The 26,467-nt window shown below is 38.3% G+C and overlaps 1 protein-coding gene across 1 annotated transcript in view; it reads left to right on the top strand.

Annotated features, from left to right (window-relative positions):
* The window catches only part of wwox (WW domain containing oxidoreductase), a 409,687-nt gene that overhangs the window by 118,613 nt on the left and 264,607 nt on the right, over nucleotides 1–26,467 (top strand). Inside the window, exons 6-8 of the mRNA XM_066714056.1 lie at nucleotides 3,047–3,135; nucleotides 16,764–16,949; nucleotides 23,785–24,049. Coding sequence (XP_066570153.1) covers nucleotides 3,047–3,135; nucleotides 16,764–16,949; nucleotides 23,785–24,049 — 540 coding nt within the window. The remainder of the gene's footprint in view (nucleotides 1–3,046; nucleotides 3,136–16,763; nucleotides 16,950–23,784; nucleotides 24,050–26,467) is intronic.

Below are 26,467 nucleotides of genomic sequence, written 5' to 3'. Positions count from 1 at the left end.
TAGAGCATCTTTGGGATGTGGTGGAACGGGAGCTTCGTGCCCTGGATGTGCATCCCACAAATCTCCATCAACTGCAAGATGCTATCCTATCAATATGGGCCAACATTTCTAAAGAATGCTTTCAGCACCTTGTTGAATCAATGCCACGTAGAATTAAGGCAGTTCTGAAGGCGAAAGGGGGTCAAACACAGTATTAGTATGGTGTTCCTAATAATCCTTTAGGTGAGTGTATGTATTGTGGCACAGGGGAGGGGTGATATTGCGTGTCTGCCAGGGTCAGGGTTAATGACTACTGGATGATTGGGTCTGTGCTGCAACGGGAGACGGAAACTCAATGTAGGTTTTACAAAGGCCGTAAAACAGTAAATGAGAACCTAGCCCCGGTGCAGGGCGCTGACTGTACTTAATACAGAAGTCCCCAAATACCTTCTGGCCACTTAAGGGTTTCCCGATAATAAATTAGTTCTCCCGGGTCAAGTTGATTTGCAAGTCCAAGGTTGATGTCCAAAGCTTGATGCGGGTTGTCGGTCAGAAAACAGTTGGAAAAGCTGGTATATGTCACCATATTCTCCTTGTCTCACCATCACTAACTTAGTAAATCACAGGATTGACCCATCTCGCCTAGCCAGTCCCTAGCAGTACAGGCATAAACCGCATGAATGGAATCAAACTGCTGCTTTACACTCATTCTGACATCAATTAACAGCATTAACATACCCAGCTAAGTTTCAGATAACATGCCAGAAAAGTGTGAAAGGACCCGAGGCCGGTGCATGACTTGATGTTATCAGATAATAATTTTTCCAAGTTGAAGAAACCCTGGAGGCAAAAGTTAATTTCCTGAAATTAGACTTATTAGGTAGAGTTTTTTACTTCAGTGACAGGTATATCTCAGTGAATAATTGTACAATGTCAAAGCCAGCTGAAAGCACTGTTGTTCAGGATTTTGTATGTATTTTTTTTAATCCAAGTTACTGAGCCTAGGGTTTACCAGTGGCGAGTGTGCCATCAGACAAGAGTAATGCCCCCTGAAAGACCTCCAGAGATGGAGTTCCGATACCGTGAACGGGAACAATTCACTGTTGTATTACTTCATATGTTGTTATTTTAGACCTTCCTTTAATTTATTAACCAGTATCCTTTCTCCTTCTGTTGGTAAGCAAATTCTCGCACCAGCAGTTACTGCAGGCGGACTTTCTGAAGTAGGATGATATAAACAACATTTTTAAGAAACCTACTTCAGAAAGTCCCCCACTAAATCCTTCAATCTTTGAAACCGATATTTTCAAAAGCTCTTTGATTTTTCCATAAACAGTCTTTTATTATTAGAGGTTGCATTAGGCCGGGCAGTACTATAACTGCTATTGAATTTAGCCCACACTGATGTAGGGTATTGTTAAACCTGTATAAGGAGCTTATATGTTCCCTTGTTGTTGCTGACCTCCTGCTCACTTTTCAAACGAGTGGGGGGTCTAGGGGGGAGGTACTCCGGCACTTTTCATCTTATCTTGATAGAAGAAGAAAACAATTACTCTAATATTATTATACATTATATAAATAACATTATTCTTTACATTTGTTTTGATGTAGTGAGCCTAAATTCAAACTGAACTACGCCAGTAATTATATGAAGACTGTTCCTGTCCTAAACACAACTCATGTGAAGTTCTTGAATCACTACTTTCTGAATCAAATTGAAAAACTAACAAAAGAAATGGCTTTCTGGGATAAATCTACTGTTTGAACAAAATTGTACTCATCACTTTTAAGGAAACGGGAATTTGCCACGAAGGGATGACTGTTGAACATGCACTTGTACAAGAGATATGATTTCTTCAATATCTTTAAAGGATTCATAACAGCTTATGAGGCAATTGCTCTTAAACATAAAAGCAAATGCTAAAAGGCCCTTTATCATATGGATTTTGCTTTAGTCATCCATAATTTATTTTAGCTATTTTATGTGCCATTATAGACATTATGACAGAGAAGGCTTTTTATATTTCTCTCTGTTCACTTACTGGCAGTAATCCTCCTACGAGGTATCTTTTCCAATATTATATGTAAACCACGGGACAATAAAAAACGTAACTCTCACATCCAGATACTTGGCTGTGTAAAAGTTAGCACCACTCTGCCTGTATTTGGTAGACAAAGCATTCTTTTTATTTACTGTGCATAGCGATGGGGAAATTCATCAGGACTTATTTACAGTGTATTACAGCTAGCCTTCAGTATGTTTCAATGGTGAATGACTGAGCACTGTCACTGTCTTTTACTAGAGTTGGTGTGATTGTGCGGGTTGGAGTCAGGGTTCCTCTCCATTTGGAAAAATGTCATGTTAAAATAGTGTGTATTTGTTCTTACTTTGTAATTCAGTATTTGATTTGACTTGACAATGTTTTAAATGTTATTTTTCTTGTGATTTCAATACTATGGCTTGTTTAACTGTCTCCATGTGGTTTTCATTTCAGTGTATACCAGATCTGTATTTTTCACATCAACAGAAATCTCAGTCACACTATGATTGATTGGGGGTTTCTTAGGAAAAAAAAATTCAGGGTGGAAAAATATTTACATACTACCAACAGAACAGCAGAAGTGCCTAACCACCACTTAGATATTACAAACACGAATACTATCAAAATGAATGTGAAATTATACAAGTTTGGATAGGTACTCTATGTGACTAGGGGGTCGAAAGACAGAGAACGTTTAAAATTTGATCATGATATTAAAAGCTGCAATTTCTAATGTTGTCTTGGTTCTTCAAAGCATTTTAATTATGGATATTAATGCTATTATTGATCCCAGCTGAACCTAATGAAGTCTGCAGTGTATTCTGTATACTTAAGGATACCATTTGTTGAAGAAAATACTGTAGAACTGAGGTCTGTCTTTTGACTGCAATTGCCATTGCCTCAGAGGTTTGCAAAGGGCCCAGTGCGTTCGGGATGTATTCTACACTCAAGTTAATGAAAAGTGATCTCCCCTGAGCTCAGTCTTCAGACAGTAATTCTTGTGTGCTTGATTTGTTTTCTCGTAGCACAAAGCCAAGGTGGAAGCCATGACCCTTGATCTTGCTTCGCTACACAGTGTGAAGGAGTTCACGGAGGCTTTCAAAGCGAAAAACCTGTAAGTGACAACGTTCTTTCTGGATTTTATGTATGTTTTCTATTTCAATTTCCCTTCTGCTCTTCTGATAATATCTCCTTGTTCTTTTGTAATTTGTATGTTTTTAATTAGTAGAGAACATCAGAAATTCTCAAACACTACCACTACTGGGTTTCCCTGTTATGTGATGCAGTTTTATCCTCAGAGAGGTCATAAGGGATTGCATGCCTTATTTTTATTTTTTTAGCTACTTACCTTAGACTTTTTACCTGCTATTCCATAAAGGTCACACTGACCCTGAACATAGCATACATCCTAACGTGAAAATAAGTACTTCCTAAAGTGGCTGCTTGGCAGGGTTATCTGGTGTTAGACATAATGTTTATTTGTCAGACTGATAAGACTGGTTTAATAATTACTGATGTCCTATCAGTCATTAGTATGAACATAATACATCGCTCAGCCGTCTGATCTGTAGGACGCATATCATCAATCTCAAATGTAACTAATTAAAAGTGTTTCCTGCTATCTCGTTATTTTCACACTTTGGTCGTGAGTTGCAATAATGCACTTTCTCAAGTTATCGGTTACAATTAGGAATATTAATTTCCAGAGGTTTTTTTTTTAATAAAAGCATTGACATACAAAATGTACAGTAGGTCACTCTAATTCTAATTCCACACAATATGACAAAGACTGCATTGAGCTGGAGTTGTTTTAATAGTTAATTATTTGTATTTGTTGGCCCTATAGTTTCTGTGCTAGCTTTATTTGCCCCTAGCTCCCGTTATATCAGTTTTGTTGTGCATGTTGCAATAAATATTAATTTTGAAACTAATGAGACTTTTGTGCTTTGGTAATAAAGCTGTATAATTAAACTTAGAACCCAGGAGGTTGCAAGCAAGATGTTTGCATCCCACAGTATTAGTCTGCTTGGATAATATTTACCTCCCTCTGTGTTTTCATTGCAAAATTGTCTTTATTTTTTTTTCCTAAAAAATAATGATAATAAATCAACAGTCTTTCGGATACATTATAAACTCTGTCCATGCTTTTAAAATTGCATTTACTTTGTCACTATCGTCCAGAGAAGGTCCCTGACCCACCCCATGCTCGCACCAGAGAGCTATTAAATTAGAGAGAGGGCGCTGGGCCAAGCTTTCAAATAACAACAGTCATGTTGCTGTGTTATTTGCCTCTTTCAGAAGTCAATAAGCAACTGACCCAGTCAACAAAATAATTATATCAAACTGATTTCTAGAGAGTAATAAGTCCTTCACAGTCTTCTAGTTAAACCAATTACAGTCAAGCCCTGATGAAGTTACATTTCATAGAGGGGCAAGAAAATATGTCATTCACAAAAGCTAGGGGTTACCATATGGCCCATAATCCCCTGGACACATGGAGGCAGGACAGATTTTTTAAATTGTCCCTTAACTGAAGGAAACAAATGTGTATATTGTGGGTTCCTATCTAAAAAATATCATACTATTTGAATATATAAATCCTTTCTTTTTCCTATTGTGTCATAATGATAATATATTAATTGCTAAAGCGGAGTGATAACTAATTCAGTCTGACCACAAAGGTGTCAGGTTTCTTTTTGCCTCATCAGACAATGCTAACAGCTGATTAGTATTATTTGATTGGAGAGTCTGGAAACTAGGACGACATATTAACTCAAGATCAATTGCATGACAATAAATAAATAAAGGTGACTGAAACAATTAAATACTTTCAAGATGAATTTCTTATTCTTCACAAGAAGATAATTGCATCGTAATATTGCATTGCAGTATTTTACAGTTTCAATTTAGCAAAGATTTAATGCTCTCTAATCAGCATACGCTTCTCCAAGTTAAGAGGTAACTTTTAAAATCTTTTCTGTCTCAAAGTATGAGATTATTATGGTAAACCTATGAAAGCTTCTGAACAACAAAATTGCTGGCTTCTGAAGAATGTAGCACTGAATACATCAGTGTGTGCTGCTTCCAATTCCTACGTTCAGATCCTTTCATTGTTCACATCCTGATAAGTTTTACGGTTGTAAGTAACAAGTCTGAGGGAATCACTTTCAAGATAGCAGCTTGCAATCATGCAGGGTGTGTCCCCTCAAGACTCCTATCTGTCTGATGTCTCCTGTAGCTGCTAGAGAAATGTCTTGCTTCAAATCTTGGAAAAAAAAAAGGTGCCATAGACTTCAGAAATAAAGGAGCCTCTTGTACGCACTCCCTTCACTGGTAGTGGCAAACCTCTTGTGATTGCATTAGTGGACACCAAAATAAAATGTTACTTAAAGAAGAAATATTATGTTTTTTCACATTTAAAATACCCTAAATATATATTCCAAACTATATTCAATGACAAATAACTCCATGATATTGCAAATCTCATAAAATATAATTGTAATGCCTGTTTACAATTGTTAACTGAATAAAATGTCATTCATCCTTCTTTCACTATATATATATTTAAAGCTCAGCTTCAGGAATTGTACAAATATGATGTCATATGCAATTGAATTTGAGATCTCAAATAGGACAGGAATTTTAAAGATCCATTTCAGGTTATCTCAAACTGGAGCTTTAAATTAGATATCTCAAATGCATTTCAAGATATCTCAAATTAACCCCCATTTCAAGATATCTTGAATTTGAATTTGATCTCATATATTGATTTCCTGTCCTATCTGAAATATTTTGAAATAGACAGGAAGTCCATACCAAACATACACCATTTTCACAGGAAGTAAATTTGAGATGTCTCAAATTGAATCTTAAATAGGACAGGTATACAGTCAGATATACAGTCATATTAGGCTTGCAATGTAATTGTTACATAATCGTGCATAACATATACTAATTATTACATTTGAAACCGATAATGATACTGCATTTTGTCCTGTTCATTTTCGTTTGATGCTTGCACAACACAATCCCCCTGATGACTATTATTACTATGTATATAAATATAAAATATATATATATATATATATATATTTTTTACAAATCTTTAACATTCAGGTTATATGTTTGAGATTTGTCAATTAAGAGTTAATTACAGATGCAAATTAAGGGAGATTTGGTTGCATTTGACAGAATTAAAGTAAACAAAATAAATTGGCTGTAATATATGACTTGCAAAGTCTGGCAGTATTTACTCAGCTGTATTTAATGTGTGCCTACAGGATGGTTGTGTTAGTGAGTTCCTGAGGTATGCTTTTGCCAGGGACTTTGAAGAGACTGTTTTGACAGAAATGTGTGGGAAATTTTAATGGTGGATAAAAGAGAAAATCCTGTCCAAACATTTTACTTCTCAAGCAAAGCCCTCTATTTTTCCTTGCTCCCAATGTTTCTTTTCCCTCTGAACGTTGACGGGCTTGAACTGCAGACAAATGAAGGGAAAAATTAAATGTAATGGCTTGAGTTGGAGGAATATTTTGGAAGAATGTGGAGATTTACACTGCAAGTATTTCTGGTGCTTCACAAAAGAAAAACTGCAAAATCTATGAGATCGTTTTCAACCCTGTCTACAGTGGGAGCAGGGCTGTAGAGGCCTTGCTTGTGAAGGTTACATTGGAAATGTATGGAGATCTTACTCTTTACTTAGCAAAAGTGTTTCCCAACATAGGCAACAACTTTACATGACTAAAGTTTTACTCAGGTATTGTTATGTAAATTGTTTATGGTAAAGAAGTTGAGTGGAATGAGACTTTTTCAATGAACAGGTTAAACACAATGTGAAAGAGCCCAAAGTAACTGATTTGCATGTTTTATCCACAGTGTGGCTTAAATTAAAACTTTTCACTAACCACCAATTGCAATTTTTTATTTTTATTTGAGTTGTAATTTGGCCCGTAAATTGTGAGGGTCAAAGGTTTAAACCCTAACCTCATTGTATGTAACTTAGAAATGCAAATGTAAGGGTATGTTGTGCTTCTGTTCCAGAACTGGGCCTGGGCAGTTTATGTGGGATAGGCCATTTCCAGATTGGTTGTTACACTGGATGTATGGATTGGTATTGGGCCTTTACCTGGTGTATTTTTCTGAGACGAGATGCTCGTTATGCACATTTGCCCTGTACGAAATATAAAATGGTACAAATAATAAAAACAGAACCGTATAATATATAAGCATTTTACTACAGTTGGTAAAGTTATTAAAAATGAATAAAAATGGACCCCCTCTCAAGCTTTTCCCCCAAGTAATAATGAGTGGTAATGAGTAGTAATGTTGACGCCACAGGTTCATAAACTCTTAACAAGAGTTTATTCTTGGTTGACTTTATATGTGGTTTGTATATTTTTCTGTGTCCTTGCGTTTTCAAGTTATTCTTCTGGCAGACGTCCCTCTGTCCTCAGTCAGGGTCCTTGCTTGGCCTTCTGGGAGCCCCAGGGCTCAAATAGCCGCAGGCTGCCCTCAGGCAGGGCATGGTGTGCCAAGACCTGCTTCTTGGTCAGCAGCCAGCCATACACTTGATGGTGAAGAATTGGTAATGAATCCTTATTTCCTATCTTTCCCGATTAAAACCTTTCACCGCTTCACTGGTGAAAGTGACCTTCCTGCCAAAGACAGTTGAGCTGTGGAAACTTGATGTACTGTACTGTGTTTATGGAAACGCCCCAAACGCTGCAGACATAAGAAATAGAAAGAAAAACTAAGCAGGGCTGCTTGGAGGGTGCAGCCCTTGAAGATTTCTTTCCCTGCCATGGCTCAATAGGCTGCAGAAAGACAGGGTCAAGCGTTTGCAAATCCACACCGTTTATATACCACTGACTCTGAAATAGATCTTCTCATAAGGTTCATAATAGAGTCTGATAGCATTTAATAGGAAAAAAGATTAACCCATTAGCGAGAAATCATTTGGGACCCAAATCATTTATTTGGCCCAGTGACCCAAATTGAACATAGAGTTTGCAGAGGAGCGAGAAACTGGGCCCAGTGGCTGCCCATTAATGAGCACCTCACTTCAGGACAGGCAGGGGGGCTGACCCCAGCAGGCCTCCTCATTTGCACCTCAGGACAACTGATTCTTTTTCATCAGCTCGACACAGGAATGGCACAGGTTAGAGAAGTGTATCCATGCTTGAATGTGTCTGCCATTAAGTGTCCGAATAATGACATTCCTTTTCTGATTTTAAATGAAAGGTGGGGACTAGATCTACATGTTGATGGATTGCATTGTTAGGGTGTCTGAAGGGAAACTCTGTACACAACCTTCTCAACAACTCTGGCTCGACCCTTATTAGGTCTTAACAGAGTTAGTAATGAAACAATTTACAAAATAAAAAAACAAAATCTATTTATATTTGATCAGTTTGACCCATTTCCAATACTCAATGCCCCTTCCTCGGTCAACAGACAAACTATAAAATCATTTTTGCACAATCCTGATTCACTTACTGGTTACTTAGTGGGTGCTTTACTGTTTCTAAACCAACATCCTTTGCCATTTACCACAGTAAAAATCCTGTGGCATGTTTTTGTAGAAGGTCTGGTTTACAGAACCTGGAGCCCTGTCCATATTCCAATACAGGTCAGAGGTCTTATCTGGCTTGTTGGCTCCAGGTTAAATGATTTTAAAATAGTTTGATTCCCTGATAGCTGCAAAATGAAGATAAATGTGCTGCTGCATTGCAATGGATATCATTTTCACAATTTCATCCATTGACATAAATAACACACATGCTGTACAGCTGAAACTTGCATGTGGAGTCACACTTTTTTCAAAACATGTTACAAGAACTGATATTTAAGTAAGCTAGTATGTGTGCATGGGGAGGGGGTGTCACATGAGACTGAACAAAATCGTTAGCTTGATTACACTGAATGTATAATTTGTTTTCCCCCACACACGTCTCTTAATTCTTCATTTACAGTTTGTAAGCATCCACAATTTAAGTGAAAACACCCCCGCCCCTTTTCCCTAAACCAAACTTTAATGCAACATTGAAAGTAGTTGACCTGGAGGTTCACACACACAGGAACTTGATTGGGAGATTGGAATTTCAGATCCTTGGCATTGTGCTCCACACGGGAACTCTCCGGGATAAAGCTGGCATTAGACAAGCCACACATGTGCCACACGTGTTTCCAACTATTCCTGCAATTGAAAGAAGCTCTTCCACATGTGCCTCTCTCTGGCAAGGTTGTATTTCTTCATTAGCTATTCCCGGGGCTCAGGGAGTCCCGGAGGACGTCAGAGTACATTAATTTTCATCAGAACATCGAACCTTTCAGGTGTGAATGGCAGCGAGCAGCTGTCGAGGGGGCTTTCTCAACTCTATTACAGCTCATATATCTTCAGGCATAAATGCAGAAAATCATTGTCATTGGCAGGTGAAATGTAATCAGATTTTTTCCCCCCTTCCTCCTCTTCTTTTGAATGACTTGACCACCAGCTCACAGATGTCTTGTTTTGGAAATATTCTATTAACCCTTTTATGGTTTTAATCACTTCAGGTTATCCATGGAAACGAACCATAAATCCGCTGTATTATGTATTTTATGCTATTGTTACACAAGGGCGATTCAGAGCATTATAATTATAACAATAATAATATATACTTCTGCTTACATTCCAAAGGGTTTTTGTATGTATAAGCAAGGAAGTAAGTTTGTTTTTGTCATGTGAGCCAGGAATAAACTACTGAAAAAAACTAATAAACCACAGACAACCCGTGGACCACAAGGGGAGCCATTTCATAACACAGCTTTTGTTTTAATAATTAGGGCAAGTAGGGTCTGAATATATATCTTCAATATTATGGTACATTTGCATAATGTATTATATTGTTCTCATTTAAACTTGCAGCATCTAATGGGGAAATCCAGTCTAACACAAGAGATCTCTTAGATATTTACATGCACTCATTCCAGGGTCAACTTTTCATTAATATGATAGTTTTAACTCCCAAGAACTGTCTTGAGGTTAGCAAAATCCAATATATACTTGCTTTAAAAAAATACTTTGAACAATATGTTTATTGTAGTACTGTGTTTCAGACAGAGCAATAGCCCCATTGACAATTTATAGCCCGTCTTAATGACTAAAGTCCGAGATATAAAGCAATCGTTTTCTTTGTGGAGAGATTATTATTTGGTCAGAGGTTGTCCCCCCAGGGGTTTTTAAAGTAAATATATTGTGTAATTCCTCCCTTCATGGTAGTTACCACTCCCTGCTGACATCTCTACAAATTGCACATCTTTGGATGATAGTTTTCACTTAGAGAAACCACTGTGTTAATGTGGTAGAAGGGATTTTAAAATAATTTGGGCCACAGTATTAAAAACATTTGTTACGTTTTGCTTATGAGAAAACCACTCTCAGGGACAAGCAATAAGGACAAGCATTAAAAACATGTTGTTAAAATTACACTTTTTTTGTTTCTTGGGAATTAGCACTCATTTATGGGACAGCAACCAAATCTAGATCCAGCCTCTCAAATTAATCCTATTTCAATACATGCAAGACTGAAAGCAGCTTCTTTCTATCCTTCAGAAAATTCGAATTTTAAGATTTAAAATATGTAATGGCACTCAATAGCAACTTGAGAAGTGTTTTGATTCAAATAGCATTAGAATAGACTAATTTTTTTTAGAATCAGTATCTTTGTTTTATTTTTGTTGTTTTCTTATTACGTAATTTATTATTATTATTTCTGTTTCTGATTGTGCCACAGCTGTTTTGCGTGTCATTTATTTCATTTCTAATTTATAGCATTAATGGACCTCAGTTATCTGTTTCAAGTGGCTAATTTTACAGTGACTTCAATACATGTTTTTACAAGCATACACCTCATTTAGTGGAAGTGGAAAAAGTAAGAGTTTCCATTTATTTAGTAAGATCTTTATAGCCCACTTGGAGTTTTGAGGTTTTCTCTCCAGTTCTCTATGTCCTCTTTGCAGTGGCTTCATAAGTTGTTTTACTCCAGTTGTGAAATGTATTATTGGAGTCACTTGATATTTCAGATTACTCAATTTGTTTTAAAAGTGCAATCCTTGACCTAAAACAAAGGTTTCCTAACTAGATACAATGATACAAAAAAATCGGAGTTCTGCCAATGTTATCATGTGATTGTCATATTGTCTGCATATGTCTTGAAACTATTCTTAGAGAAAGTGTTCAAATAAAAGTCCACCATTGACCCAGGTTTAGGAAAAATAAATAAAGTAGAAAAACAATGTGCCAGAATTGTGCCTTCTATCATAAAACAGTCCTTGAACCTGGAGTAACAATCTGTAAATGCCAGTGTTTCAGAGAGGCAGGGGAATCGGGGCCCGCCACTCCCTTAAGCCAAGGTTTTCTCTAACTTAGGCACGGATGAAAAGCTAATTGTTAATGAAAAAGAAAGTCCAAGGTAATGATTTATTTAGTTAAAACCCTGAGAGCCCAGTGGAATTGAAATACATTAAGTACACGAGAGAGCATGTCAACAACCAGTTCAGGCTCTGTTATTGTTCTTTAATTTTAAGACTCTGCCTTTTGGGATTGCATCTGGCAGTCAAGTGAGAAATCCCAGTTTGGCGTGTCTCTTTCTCCCCCCACCATCGTTCCTTCTATTTCTTTCTTTTTCCCCCCTCTTTTCAAATGCATGTCCTGCCAGGAGGCCCCCGCTGTATAGCATTACTGTACTTACAAGAATTACGACCTGATGTGTTTATTTAAGCAGTCAACCTGCCAGCTATGCTTAGGTACTGAACTTTACATTTCTTCACCACGAGAATGCTCGGATCAGATTTGGGGAATTGAGAGGTGGGGTCCTGCCATAAAGTACACACAGCTTTTGGATTTACACTGGGATTTTCAAGGTTTTTGTTGCTTTTTTTGGTGCGGCGTGTTTGTTACTCTTTATCGTGAATGGTGTTTCTGTGTGAAGCATTTGTTTTAAGCGTTAAGCACTCACTGGGATTCCAGAGTTCATTGCGGTTGAAATGTAATGCTGCTGAGCTGAGATTTCAATTGGGTTTTGTTAGTGTTTGTTTTTTAATGTAGAGAGTGTTGATAGAAAAACCTCATGGCAGCTTTAGTGAATTCAACAACATGTCATATTTTTCTTTCCTCCCTGCATTATCCCAGACCTTCTCACATTATTAACTGGATCTGTTGAAACTGGGAAAAGTTAATAAACCAAGTAAGGGTGTGGCAGGGTATTTTTCATTCCGTCTCTATTGCCCTTGGATAGATCCTGTGCCTCTGCCCTTTAGCAGTGAGATTTTATTTTAGTGCACACCTTGGGAAACCATTAGAGACCAATTTCTTTAAATCAATGTTTTCATTTTCTCACTGGTTCAAAAGAGATGTATGAGAAGTGAATAGGAATACAAAACTATGACATGATCTCCATTTTAAACATGGCATCAAAATGGTCATTTGACACCAGTGGGGATGACTTTTATAAGTTTGCTTTAAAGCATACTAAAAAAACTTATTTTCAGTTTTCTCCCTATAGTCCTATGATTGATTTTATCATTCTTGGAAAGCATCTCCAATGGTATTGTCACGAAGCTCGCCAGAAATATAAATTAATAGATAAAATTATAAAGCAATCATTGCCCCATTTCTATAAAGACAAAATCAAAGAGCTCTGCGAAATGAGTAACTGGCACTGTCTGATTTGCTTTCTTAAAAGACATCTCATGTCTTCATTCCTTAGTTAAAAAAAAAAAAAAAAAAAAAAAAAAATGCAGTTGCTCTCTCCGAGTTCAGACCTTGCGGTTAAAAGAAAGTGCTATCGCTGTACGTTTAGTTCTGAAGAAATATTTGTCTTGACACAGTTGGCATCCAAGTGTGATCTTTGTGTCATGCTGTCTTGAGAGGTGGTTCATGCAGGAGAATGCTTAGAGACTTGCCCAAGGTCACTGTGTAAATCAGTGGCTGATCTTGGAATTAAACCCAGGATTTCTTGGCTCCCAGCTCTTGGCTATGAATGCAGGCTTATTATACACTACAGTGCAGCTTCCATGCTTACTGTATTAGAAATAATTAAAAAAAAAAAACAGCTTTGGGTTACAAATTACCTTTAATGTGTTAACTAGTTTAACTCACTTTCTCTTTTTTAATTGTATATATTGCTTTAAATATTTGTTTTAGTAGCCGGTGGACTTTTTTTTTCTTTGCAATCCATTACATTTGCTAGATATGGGAATAACTGTGGTCTGGCTACCGCCATTCCTTTGGAGGGTATGCGATGTATCCATCAAAAGTATCTGCTGAGGAAAGTAATAGTTATGCTCCCAACGCCCTTCCCTCTTTATTAGAATCTGTACACAGAGAGCTGTGCATTATGAGAGCAGTTACCAATGTAACCTTAAGGTGAATGTACAATTCCCTTTAATAGCACAAGATGGCTCATTATAGTTAGGCATAACAATTTATAGATTCATTTTCCAGCATCCAGTTTTTAATTAATTGTACAGGCAGTCTTAAACACAGAGTACACAAATTGCCTGTGGTCTTCATAATTAATTTTAATGAAAGAAATTAAAAATTGGTGGGGTGTATTTAGATTGTTCTGCGGCACGGGTATGGTTTCTAGCCCACTGGAGTGCTGCTGTCACCACCTTGGATCTCTTTGCAATTTGGACTATGGACTATACTTTTACGAGCACTTTTCAGAAGCCTGTTGCGTTGTAGTGTCCAAAACAAAGGCATTAATCACTGAAATATCTATATCTGTGATTTAACTTATTTTCACTAATGTGCCGTATATATATATCTAACCACTGCAGTGGTTAGATATTTATATATGGCACATTACTGAAAATAATGGTGTGCCACTAATACTGGTTTCCCTGGCAATGGGTCATTTGTTTATGTTTTTATCCACCCAGACACATTACATGCTAAGATTGTGGACTAGATAATTGCCTGCTACAAACTTGTATTGGTATGAGTTGGACTTTTGCCCAGATATCGTGTGACGTGGCAGGCCATTAAGGTTTTCTAATCAACTTCACTTCTGCAGCCTCCACACTTAAATAACCAAGTATTATTTGAATGGTTATGACTATTCAAGGTGTATTTTTCTTGGCATATGGTCAACTCTCCTTAGTATTTACCTATTTAAGTCTAAATTCAAAGCATACCAGCAGGTAAATATTTAAATGAACAATAATACAATCTACACTAGCCTCCAGCTTTAGTTAGACGCTTGGTGAAGAGTAAGTAATTTATGATCTAGAAGGATAATACAGATGTATTTTGTAGATACATAAATTAAAAGGAAAATAATATAATTGTGTGATTATAAATATTACGCGCATCAATAGCTTATCTTGGAGAATATTATTCTGGATATTCAGTGCACTGGTATATTTTGCACAAAAAAGTGAATCTTATTCCGAAAAGAATCTAAACACGCTATGAAGCATGGAGATAGATCTGTTTTTGCTTTGGGACTGATTTTCATCCTCCAGTCCTGCTGCACTTAAATATTGAGAGAGACTAATGGTTCCAAAAGTAAACCAGGATATTTTAGCCAATAAACCCTATGCCCTCTGTCAAGAAACCCAAGCTTGGTCATAAATGGTCTTCCCAGCTTAATAATGATGCGAAACACTCATCCAAGTCCAAGACCAAATTGTAAGGGGAAATCAAAATCAATGTGACACTTCATCAACGGTCTAAATCTGTTTGTAGAATGGCATGTATGCATTTATGTATGTGTGCATGTGTGCATATATATATACACACACACATACAGCTCAGCACAAAATTAAGACCACTGCAAATTTTTCTTAAATCAGCATCTCTACATGTATGGCAGCCATTCCATTCCATTCATATTTTTATTTGGAATTTGGGAGAAATGTTGTCAGTAGTTTACAGAATTAAACAAAAATGTTCATTATACCCAAAGCCAGGGTATGTGTGTGTGTGTGTGTATATATATATATATATATATATATATATACACACCGATCAGCCATAACATCATGACCACCTGCCTAAATTGTGTAGGTCCCCCTTTTGCCGCCAAAACAGTCCTAACCCGTCGAGGCATGGACTCCACTAGACCTCTGAAGGTGTGCTGTGGTATCTGGCACCAAGACGTTAGCAGCAGATCCTTTAAGACCTGTAAATTGCGAGGTGGGGCCTCCATGGATCTGACTTGTTTGTCCAGCACATCCCACAGATGCTCGATTGGATTGAGATCTGGGGAATTTGGAGGCCAAGTCAACACCTTGAACTCATGATTCATCAGACCAGGCCATCTTCTTCCATTGCTCCGTGGTCCAGTTCTGATGCTCACGTGCCCATTGTAGGTGCTTTCAGCAGTGGACAGGGGTCAGCATGGGCACCCTGACTGGTCTGCGGCTACGCAGCCTCATACGCAATAAACTGCGATGCACTGTGTGTTCTGACACCTTTCTATCAGAACCAGCATTCACTTTTTCAGCAATTTGAGCTACGGTAGCTCGTCTGTTGGATCGGACCACACGGGCCAGCCTTCGCTGCCCACGTGCATCAATGAGCCTTGGCCGCCCATGACCCTGTCGCCAGTTCACCGCTTTTCCTTCCTTGGAACACTTTTGATAGGTACTGACCACAGCAGACCGGGAACACCCCACAAGAGCTGCAGTTTTGGAGATGCTCTGACCCAGTCGTCTAGCCATCACAATTTGGCCCTCGTCAAAGTCGCTCAGATCCTTACACTGCCCATTTTTCCCCACTTCTAACACATCAACTTTGAGGACAAAATGTTCACTTGCTGCCTAATATATCCCACCCACTGACAGGTGCCATGATAACGAGATTATCAGTGTTATTCACTTCACCTGTCAGTGGTCATAATGTTATGGCTGATCGGTATATCAGTATATGTATATATGTGCATGTATATGTATGTATGTATGTGTGTGTGTGTGTGTGTGTGTGTATATATATATATTATATATACACACACACACACACAAATACTTATGTCATGCCTTCATCATGAAACTCAAAATGAAAATTGTAAACATTTTGCTTTGATAATTATGACTCAAAATCTTAATCTTTAATGATTTGTTAAAGCTTCAGTTAAGCATGGCTGTGATTCTTCATCAGCTTGTCACTCTTCTTTGAATATTGTTGCAAGGGAGTCCTGGTGTGGTACATTACACTCCCTAATTCCATAGTGAAGCAGCTGACTGGAAACAAAACCAGCTATCTTCTTCTTCGGAGGCAGATGGTGCTGTCAAGTTAGTCAAAGAAGCCAGGCTCTGTCAACCTAGCCATTACACCAGCATACAGTGCATGTTCAGCTCAGCTGACAATTCATCACAGTCTCAATTACTGAAACAATTGGTGACCCTTTTCGGCAGTGGCTTATATAATCTGTAGCATACTGTTAATAATTATGAGACTATGAATGTGCAAATAATAATCATGATCACAAAATTGGTTCATTGACATGCAGTCTTTGTGCTCAACTCTCCTAACGGCTGTCTTACAAAGCCAAATACAAACTATTGAAAGTACAATATCAACTAACCATTCTTCTCTTGCTTGTTTTATCTACATGTAAAGTATATCTTTAAAAAGAGATTAACAGATGCCATAATCTGTAGTGCTGTAGTCATGATTGTAGTACATTGTAATTTGTTTTTCATTGGCAGAGACATTGTTTTTTACAGCATGCTGTACTCTGTGCTATCTTGCAGGCCGCTGCAGATCCTCGTCTGCAATGCTGCTGTGTTCGCTCAGCCCTGGAAGCTGACAGAAGACGGCCTGGAATCCACCTTCCAGGTTTGTCACCTGGGACACTTCTACCTGGTCCAGGGGCTGCAGGATGTTCTCCGGCGCTCTGCTCCAGCCAGGGTGGTTGTGGTGTCCTCAGAGTCCCACAGGTCAGTGGATGTCTTGGGCTAGTGTGTACTCCATCTCTCACACTTTTACAAATAAGACTATAAAAGCACTAGGTCAAGGTGGCCAACAATCACTGCTGTCTTTTACTGAAGCAAATTGTGTCAGGGAAGTTTATTTAGCAAATTAGGAAGATATTTTCAAGATAGAAGTTTTAAGAAAGAGTGGTGGGAAATACATAATTGGCTTTGTAGTTAAATAATTCTACTGCGTGCAGATTTTCAGTTCCATTTTTGCGTTTTTTTATGTTATTCCTTTGTTTTGTAACTTTCTGCATTGCAGTGGCCAGTATGAGGTTGAACTGTTCTCTTGTCATTCCCCATGATTCCAAGCTGGTCACTTTGGAAGTGAGGAATTGATTTTGGCTAGAGATGGAATAAAGATTGATTAAATCAGAATGGAACGACCTCGATAGATTTGCCATGCAGTAACCCCCAATGCTTTGCCAAGAATGTACTTGGAGTTATTCTAGCAGAAGAAGCAATGCAATTAAAGTCTTGCTCGATGAATTCCAACTGCTGCACACAGAGAAAGCAGAATATATTTTGCAGATATTACACACATAATCACAAGAGTGTGGGTACTACAATCAGGGCAAAGAGCTGATCATCAAGACGCTTTTATATTTTATGAAAATCGCCCCTGTGAAGCCTAGTAGCATAGCAGAATAATACTCGTCTGATTCAGCATTAACATATGTATCCATATAATTATCTTCTAGCGCATTACAAGTTGGAAAAACAAGACTTGTATGTTTACAGTTACTTGTCAGTTTCTTTTCCTTGTTTTTAGTTTATTTTTAATAGCTCAGTTTATTACAAAAAAGGAGGTAGGGACTGTGATCTGAATGCAGTCATTCTTATTTTAAAAGATGCACACATTGCAGATCATCAATCACGCTGTTGCCGACTCTGTAGCAACGTGCAACAGGGTTTCAACCAATTGCACGTAACCCAGAGCTCTCTGGTTATTTCTTTGCAATCACAAGTGATGATAGTGACAGGAAAGAAAAAATAGTTCTACGTATTTTTGTTCCCTCATCAAAATGCCATTAGAAATCCTTTCAGTAGGTTTAAGGTCATGGAACTGGGGAGAGAGCAGCAGAGCAAATTTAACACCTGTTTTTATTGTTTCTGTCTTTCATGCTTTCTTTCCCTTCTAGTTTAAATGTTGTGTTGCTGTGTGTTTAGGTTCATTATCAAATACAAGATCAAACTCTTCACCCTCCATTCACCATCCTGTGGCTATTTTGAATAATATAAATAATTTCCCAGATGCTACCTCCTCCATGTTTTACAATCTGTTTTGTCTTATTGTCCATTTTTATCAGATTTAAAGTAAGATTTATTTAAATTTTATGTTTGAATTAACTTTTCCTTTACATTCATGTTTTCCTTTTTGGTTGGAATTGAGATTTCTAGATGACCCAAACATCTAGTAACTACATTTAGCAGGACAAAGGAAATATAAAATATAGGAGAGATACCTTGCAACAATTGTGAACTTTGGGAAGTTCATTATTAGGATGTATTACGATTAAGTTTAGTTGGGGAATGCTGCATTAAGTAATCATTTTTGTTAACAACTATTGCGTAATTGACAGGATAAAGTAAAAACATCCATTGATGTCTTTTATTGGCTTTTATTTTCACCCTCCCTGTGAGAACCATGCTGGTAGAATTGTCCTCAATTGCATCGCACTTGGTTGCACAATATTTTATCTCAGGCAAGTGGCTATAGCTGCATGCCAGTGATGGGGTGCCATCAAACGATTGCAAATGCATGGAGTTGAATGGTAATCTCGTAGTGTATCACGGCCATTACACAAATTTAAAATGTCCAGATTTTAATAAGGCAGGTTTATGCAATGTTTTTTCAGAAGGGAAAACAACAATCGTCATTGTAATCCCCGTCTTGTTTGCAGTTACACACATAAGTGTCAGTGTCTATCCATCTAACACATTTAGATCCAGCAACATGATGTGAGAGAAATATGGCAGAAATGTATTACCCTGATCACTTGGTGTCATTGAAATGGTTCCCGCAATGTGCTAATGTAATGCATTCTGATTGCTGCACAGCAACATTGTATGCACATTTTCTAGGACCTTACTTGTCAAGCATTTATATTATTTGTATCAGTATTTTTTGTTAGGTTTTGTAATTTGACAATATTTGTATACTCTTAAATGTAGTTCTGTAATTGTGGTGTTATAACATTATTTTATAATGTTTTGACAGCATCTCCTGGAGTCCTTACATTTGTGTTACTCTGTCGTAATCCTCTCTGTTGATCTGTTAACAATCTACATCATTTCAATATTGTGTTATCGGCCAAGATTGGTAACTGTTCTGGCTGGAAAAAGGAAATCATGATGGCAATCCTTCTGTCTAGTTCTGCTCATTACTGCTTTCATTGTGTAGAATGCACCTACAATTGTAAAATATTATGCCTTACATAAAATAAAAATCTATATATGTTACTTAATACTGATGATACTTAAAATTAAATTACAAATTAAAAAAAATATTAAAATGTGCATGCTGCATTATACTGTATGTAATCCTCACATTGTCAACTATTGTAGTTTTCTTTACCTTAAAACATATATGTACACCGATCAGCCATAACATTATGACCACTGACAGGTGAAGTGAAAAACACTGATAATCTCGTTATCATGGCACCTGTCAGTGGGTGGGATATATTAGGCAGCAAGTGAACATTTTGTCCACAAAGTTGATATGTTAGAAGCAGGAAAAATGGGCAAGCGTAAGGATCTGAGCGACTTTGACGAGGGCCAAATTGTGATGGCTAGATGACTGGGTCAGAGCATCTCCAAAACTGCAGCTCTTGTGGGGTGTTCCCGGTCTGCAGTGGTCAGTACCTATCAAAAGTGGTCCAAGGAAGAAAAAGCGGTGAACCGGCGACAGGGTCACGGGCGGCCAAGGCTCATTGATGCACGTGGGGAGCGAAGGCTGGCCCGTGTGGTCCGATCCAACAGACGAGCTACCGTAGCTCAAATTGCTGATAAAGTGAATGCTGGTTCGGATAGAAAGGTGTCAGAACACACAGTACATCGCAGTTTGTTGCGTATGGGGCTGCGTAGCCGCAGACCAGTCAGCGTGCCCATGCTGACCCCCCCTGTCCACTGCCGAAAGCGCCTACAATGGGCACGTGAGCATCAGAACTGGACCACGGAGCAATGGAAGAAGGTGGCCTGGTCTGATGAATCACGAGTTCAAGTTGTTGACTTGTCCTCCAATTCCCCAGATCTCAATCCAATCTAGCATCTGTGGGATGTGCTGGACAAACAAGTCCGATCCATGGAGGCCCGCCTCACAATTTACAGGACTTAAAGGATCTGCTGCTAACGTCTTGGTGCCAGATACCTCAGCACACCTTCAGAGGTCTAGTGGAGTCCATGCCTCGACGGGTCAGGGCTGTTTTGGTGGCCAAAGTGGGACCTACACAATATTAGGCAGGTGGTCATAATGTTATGGCTGATCGGTATATAGTACTGTGCAAATGTTTTAGGCAGGTGTGAAAAAATGCTGTAAAGTAAGAATGCTTTCAAAAATAGACATATTAATAGATTATATTTTTCAGTTAACTAAAAACAAAGTGAGTGAACAGAAGAAAAATCTTAATCAAGTCCATATTTGGTGTGACCACCCTTTGCCTTCAAGACAGCATCAATTCTTCTAGGTACACTTGCACAAAGTCTGGGATTTTGTAGGCATATAGTCAGGTGTGTGATTAAACAATATTATACCAAACAGGTGCTAATGATTATCAATTCAATATGTTGGTTGAAACACAATTATTAACTGAAACAGAAACAGGAATAAAACTGGGTGAGGAACAGACAAACTCAGCTAACAAGGTGAGGCTGCTGAAGACAGTTTACTGTCAAAAGTCAAACACCATGGCAAGACTGAGCACAGCAACAAGACACAAGCTAGTTATACTGTATCAGCAAGGTCTCTCCCAGGCAGACATTTCAAGGCAGACAGGGGTTTCCAGATGTGCTGTCCAAGCTCTTTTGAAGAAGCACAAAGAAACGGTCAACGTTGAGGATAGTAGACGCGGTGGTCGGCCAAGGAAATTTCCTGCAGCAGATGAAAGTCACATAGGAAGATGTCCAGCAGTGCCATCAGCTCAGAATTGGCAGAAAACAGGGGGACCCTGGTACACCCATCTACTGTCCGGAGAAGTCTGGTCAGAAGTGGCCTTCATGGAAGACTTGCGGCCAAAAAGCCATACCTCCAACGTGGCAACAAGGCCAAGCGACTCAACTATGCACGAAAACACAGGAACTGGGGTGCAGAAAAATGGCAGCAGGTGCTCTGGACTGATGAGTCAAATATTTGGCTGTAGCAGATGGCAGTTTGTTCGCCAAAGGGCCGGAGAGCAGTACACGAATGAGTGTCTGCAGGCAACAGTGAAGCATGGTGGAGGTTTCTTGCAAGTTTGGGGCTCCATTGAGTTGGGTATTTGGTCAGAATTAATGGTCTCCTCAATGCTGAGAAGTACAGGCAGATACTTATCCATCAGGGAGGCATGACAATGACCCCAAACATAAAGCGACAGTCATTAAGAACTATCTTCAGCGTAATGAAGAGCAAGGAGTCCTGGAAGTGATGGTATGGACCCCACAGAGCCCTGATCTCAATATCATCGAGTCTGTCTGGGATTACATGAAGAGAGAGAAGCAACTGAGGCTGCCTAAATCCACAGAAGAACTGTGGTTAGTTCTCCAAGATGTTTGGATCAACCTACCTGCCGAGTTCCTTCAAAAACTGTGTGCAAGTGTACCTAGAAGAACTGATGCTGTTTTGAAGGCAAAGGGTGGTCACACTCACTTTGCATTTAGTTAATTGATAAATATAATCTATTAACGTCTATTTTTGAAAGCATTCTTATTTTACAGTATTTTTTCACACCTGCCTAAAACGTTTGCACAGGACTGTATATATAAAAGAGAGAGAGAGAGAGAGAGAGAGAGAGAGAGAGAGAGAGAAAAATGGGAGCTGGAACATTATGTCCAGGTGGGGAACATTGCTTTCCAGTGGATAAACGGCGTGTGAGATTAAATCGGTCCCCCGAGTCATTGCAGTGTCCTGCGGCTGGATCAGGAACGCTTCAATAGAAGCCAACTGTAGGAAATCCTGTGGTCACTTCAGCCTCCATCTTCCAACAGGAGCTGCTGCACAGCCAGAAATTCCTCAAAGGGAGGATTAGAGATTAAAGGGGGGAGAAATAAAAAAGGCACTGTACTGCAGGTTTTAGAAATGACTAACTTTCTTTAAAAAAAAAAAGAAAAACTATTAATATATAATATTACGGCTCCACAACTGATACTCCATTTCAGGATTATATTTTCCGAATTACACTGATTGAAGGCACTAAGGTTTTTTTATTTTTTTCTTATTTTATTTTATTTCATTTTCGAAAGCTAAGATGCTGACATTTGACCCAAGTGAAGATTATTTTTCTAAGCCCCTTGCCATAGAATAAAACCTTGACCCTGTGGGACAGGTGAGCGAGACTGAGATGGAGAGAGAATAGAAGGGAAGGCCAGCCGCAGTTTCGAATGAAAACTTTATCACTGCCAAACACCAGGGCTTACATTGTAACTGACACAATGCAGATAGACTTACTTCTCTTTCTTACATTAGCACCAGACTAAATGAAAGGAGAAAGCCATAAAAACTATCAGTGGGGGAAAAAATCATATTTCCCCCCTCTCCCCAACACTGTTAGAAGACTTGAAACATTATCTAGTAATTAGATGGCAACTAAAATCTACACAGCCTGATCTTTCTAGATGGAGAGGAAATATTGGAGTAGAGCTCCACACTGAACATAGGTCACTGCAGTGTTAAAACAGCCACACAACCAACATCGCCTGTCTGTAGACAGTAGAAACCCTATGTGTGTATAGTTTGTGCGTTTGCTGTATTTATATCAATGTATATGTCTGTATGACAGCTTCCAATACAAAATATGACATTTCCATGCCTATATACTGTAAAGTATATTCACATCAAAATGTATATGTTTAAAGCAGTCATCCAGACATGCTGTTTTAAATGTTGTAATTGAAGCAAGTGCAAGCATACCTAAAGCCTTAATGAAACTAAGCTTAATCATCATTATTATGAAATCTAATCCAGGTAAGCTTATTAAAATGAGATGACATTTTGACTTTCTGTTTTAATTCTTATAATTAAAAGATGTGACTGGAGTGTTTATAACATTGCTTCTGGGTGCAAAGAAACCAAGAAATACTTTCTTCATATTTGCATTTTGTAATAATTATTACCAAAAAAACTAAACAAAAATGTGGTAGTGCTTGTGTTTTGTATAGGGAACACGTCAAACATCTGGTGTTTAAAAGCTCCGTCAGAGACAATTACAAGGACATCATGTTGGTTCTTTGATTTGTGTTCAACCATGACATTAGTATACTGTGAAAATATTGCAGTCTGCCAGGGCTGACTTCAACTCTGTTTACATTCATGTGTTTCAAGTTCAGAGTTCTTGCTTCTTTTGGAAGTTAAACCTAATGATTTAGCACAGTCCCATGGGAAAGATCTCCCATTCAGAGTGGCATCAAACTGACGTTAATACTAGCCAGGCCTTTCATGAGATTCCATGCTATTTGAAACAGATATTAATTAAAATACAATGCATTCAATGCCAGTATTCATTAGGGCTCATAACACAGGGGAAATAAATAATACAACAACAAAAATACTGCTTTGTTAGGACAATATCCAAATGATTGTTGTTTTTGTCTTAATGTATTTTAGGTTCACTGACCTTGTGGATTCTACTGGAAAGGTGGATCTTGCCCTCCTCTCTCCCCCAAAGAAATATTACTGGTCCATGTTGGCCTACAACCGTGCCAAACTCTGCAACATCCTCTTTTCCCTCGAGCTGAACCGCCGCCTGTCCCCGCACGGGATCACCTGCAATACACTCCACCCAGGGAACATGATGTACACCTCCCTCCACCGCAGCTGGTGGCTGATGACCTTGCTGTTCAATTTTGCACGGCCCTTTACAAAGTCCATGGTAAGCAAACAGATGTTTTATCTTCTCTGTTTTTCATAAGCTGCATTGGGTTACACACCACATCGTAAACCTTTTCAGAGATGTCAAGTGCCGACTGTTGGCTTTGTGTTAATTGTGTTAATTAGGCTATTTAGTTTTGTGATCCCTAGTTGTGTCTTCCTGTGCACATTGGTCTTATTTATTAATCATTGAATAGCTAATTGAACAGCTATTGTTTTCCCTTGCATATTTGAAGCCTGTTGTTTCAGTGCTCCTTGAGAGTGGGCTGCTGGTATCCATTATTTGTATTGTATAACTAAGAGAACATGATCCTTTGCTTTCACATGAGCTTCAATTTGCATTCCAAAAAAATGAAAAATTCTTCATGCATTTATCAGCTCTTCAGAAACGTACTTTCAAACTGTCCTTGTTAATCGAATTTCATTGATAACTGTGCTGTGAGCTGTGAAAATAGGCAAATGACACTAAGCATTTTATGATTGGGTATATAATCATTCAAGAACGAATTTTACCACCTTTTGATTAGGTCATCAGCATTATTAATGTTTCCTACATGAATGGGTGTTTTTGTTCACATGAGAATGCATTGTACAATATTTGTTTTATATAAAGTGTTTCGTAAATTTTTATCATTTTTTGGAGGTGTCATTAATATCACTGTTTTCACTTTTGACCCCACTTTGACACTGGTTATTGCCTTGTTATTATAGTAACTAACCTTTACCTAAATTTCTTTTAAACATTCCTTCATGGACGAATGTCACAGGTCCTTTATGACTAGCAGTTGGAGGTGGCACCATTATTTATACTACTGTTTTCAGATATCGACAGCCCTTTAGGATACATGTGAAATGTTTAAGTACTGATGTAATGTTGAAACAATCAAGTGCTTTATACAGTGATTGTGAATAAATGTTTTTAGTGGAGTCCTTTGTACACATGATGGTATAATTCGCATTGTGCAAACATGCATTTGTGCTGAATTGTCCTCTGAATGTTAGAAATATGGAAACTTAAATTCCATTTAAAGTCAAATCCATTAATTTGGTCCAGGAACGTGGGCAGGAACAGGTTTACTTCACCATCTATAATAAAACATGCGTGTCTTTCTTCTATAGTTACATTATCCATGTTACGAGTAGTCAAAACTGTTTGTCAATTTCCCTCTTAAAAGAAGTATCTGTATAACATATTCAGAGTACTTCAGTTTGAAATATGAGTTCAGTAATAAAGTTCAGAGCCTCATAAAAATGCCCTTTCAGAAAGTGAACAGCATATGCTATAGTATTTAATCTGAAAAGGCAGTCCTGAGGTCATGTGAGGGGTGTGATTGGCCTCCATTTCCAGGGATAGATGGGTTTGTCATTGATGTTGAAGCGAGGCTTTGTCAAGTACAGAAACCTGTTTTCATCGGTCAGCACGTGAGCAGATGTTGATATTCCATGTAAACAACTGTGGGGCCACTTCAGGCCGTGTTGCATTATGCGGCCCTGTTACAATGCTTCGTTCATACACAATATTATTTTTGGCAGTTCTCAGTGTAATGGAAGAAATATCATTTGTAGAGCATTGAGGGCTTAGCAGATTTCTCAGGGATACCTGATTATTTTTTTCTCTCCTTTTTTTCCCTCCTGCCTTTTTTCCCTGAATATTGTTGCACTTCTCAATAGGTCAGATTTTGTAGAAGCGATGAGACTATTCTGTTACTCTTTTCCGGCCTCTTGGCTGTGCCAGCCATTATGCTTCAGCCTCCACAGATGTGTTTCTCCTCTTGACTTTTTCCATGGGTAGAAATGAAGTGCTGCTCTTGTTTCAAGGACATAAATTAACTGGAGACAAGCCCTCCACTGTCCAATGGGGGACCTTTAAAGTCCGGCAGATAGCTCTTTAAACAGGCGCCCTGAGGCCTGGGCTTTATTTGCAGGGTTCCAGATTTATTCATGTTTTCCTCCTCTGCAGCATTATGGATGGGCAGTTTCGAAGACAAAGAGAATTCTGTCAGATTGGATTGACTTGTAGTGGTAAAGGCACTTAAGATACCCAGGTTGTTAAACTACATTTGGTACATCATTTCGTTGGGACAGGCAAAGTCTATCTTTGTACTGAACTGTACATATTACACTGTATTATTTCACCTAGGAGGAACCACTGACTTTCATGTGTTTTTGCCTGAAGTGACGAGCATACTTAGAGCGGAACTATAAAATTGAAATATTATAATTTATTACAAACCGTATATGGGATTCTTTACAATCAGGTGCTTTGGGCCACATCATGTATTTAATTCATGCACTCTTTTTTTTGTCCCCTTCCTATCTTTTTTATTTATTTTAAAGGACACTTAAATATTTCAAGAGTTATTGTAACAGATTATCCCACTGTCAGTGTTGCTTTGAGCACCGAGCGAAATGAGTTGAT

Source organism: Amia ocellicauda, chromosome 9, assembly GCF_036373705.1.
Source record: "Amia ocellicauda isolate fAmiCal2 chromosome 9, fAmiCal2.hap1, whole genome shotgun sequence".
Lineage (NCBI taxonomy): Eukaryota > Metazoa > Chordata > Actinopteri > Amiiformes > Amiidae > Amia > Amia ocellicauda.
The sequence above is the reverse complement of the archived record's forward strand: the minus strand, read 5'-3'. Positions and strand labels throughout refer to the sequence as shown.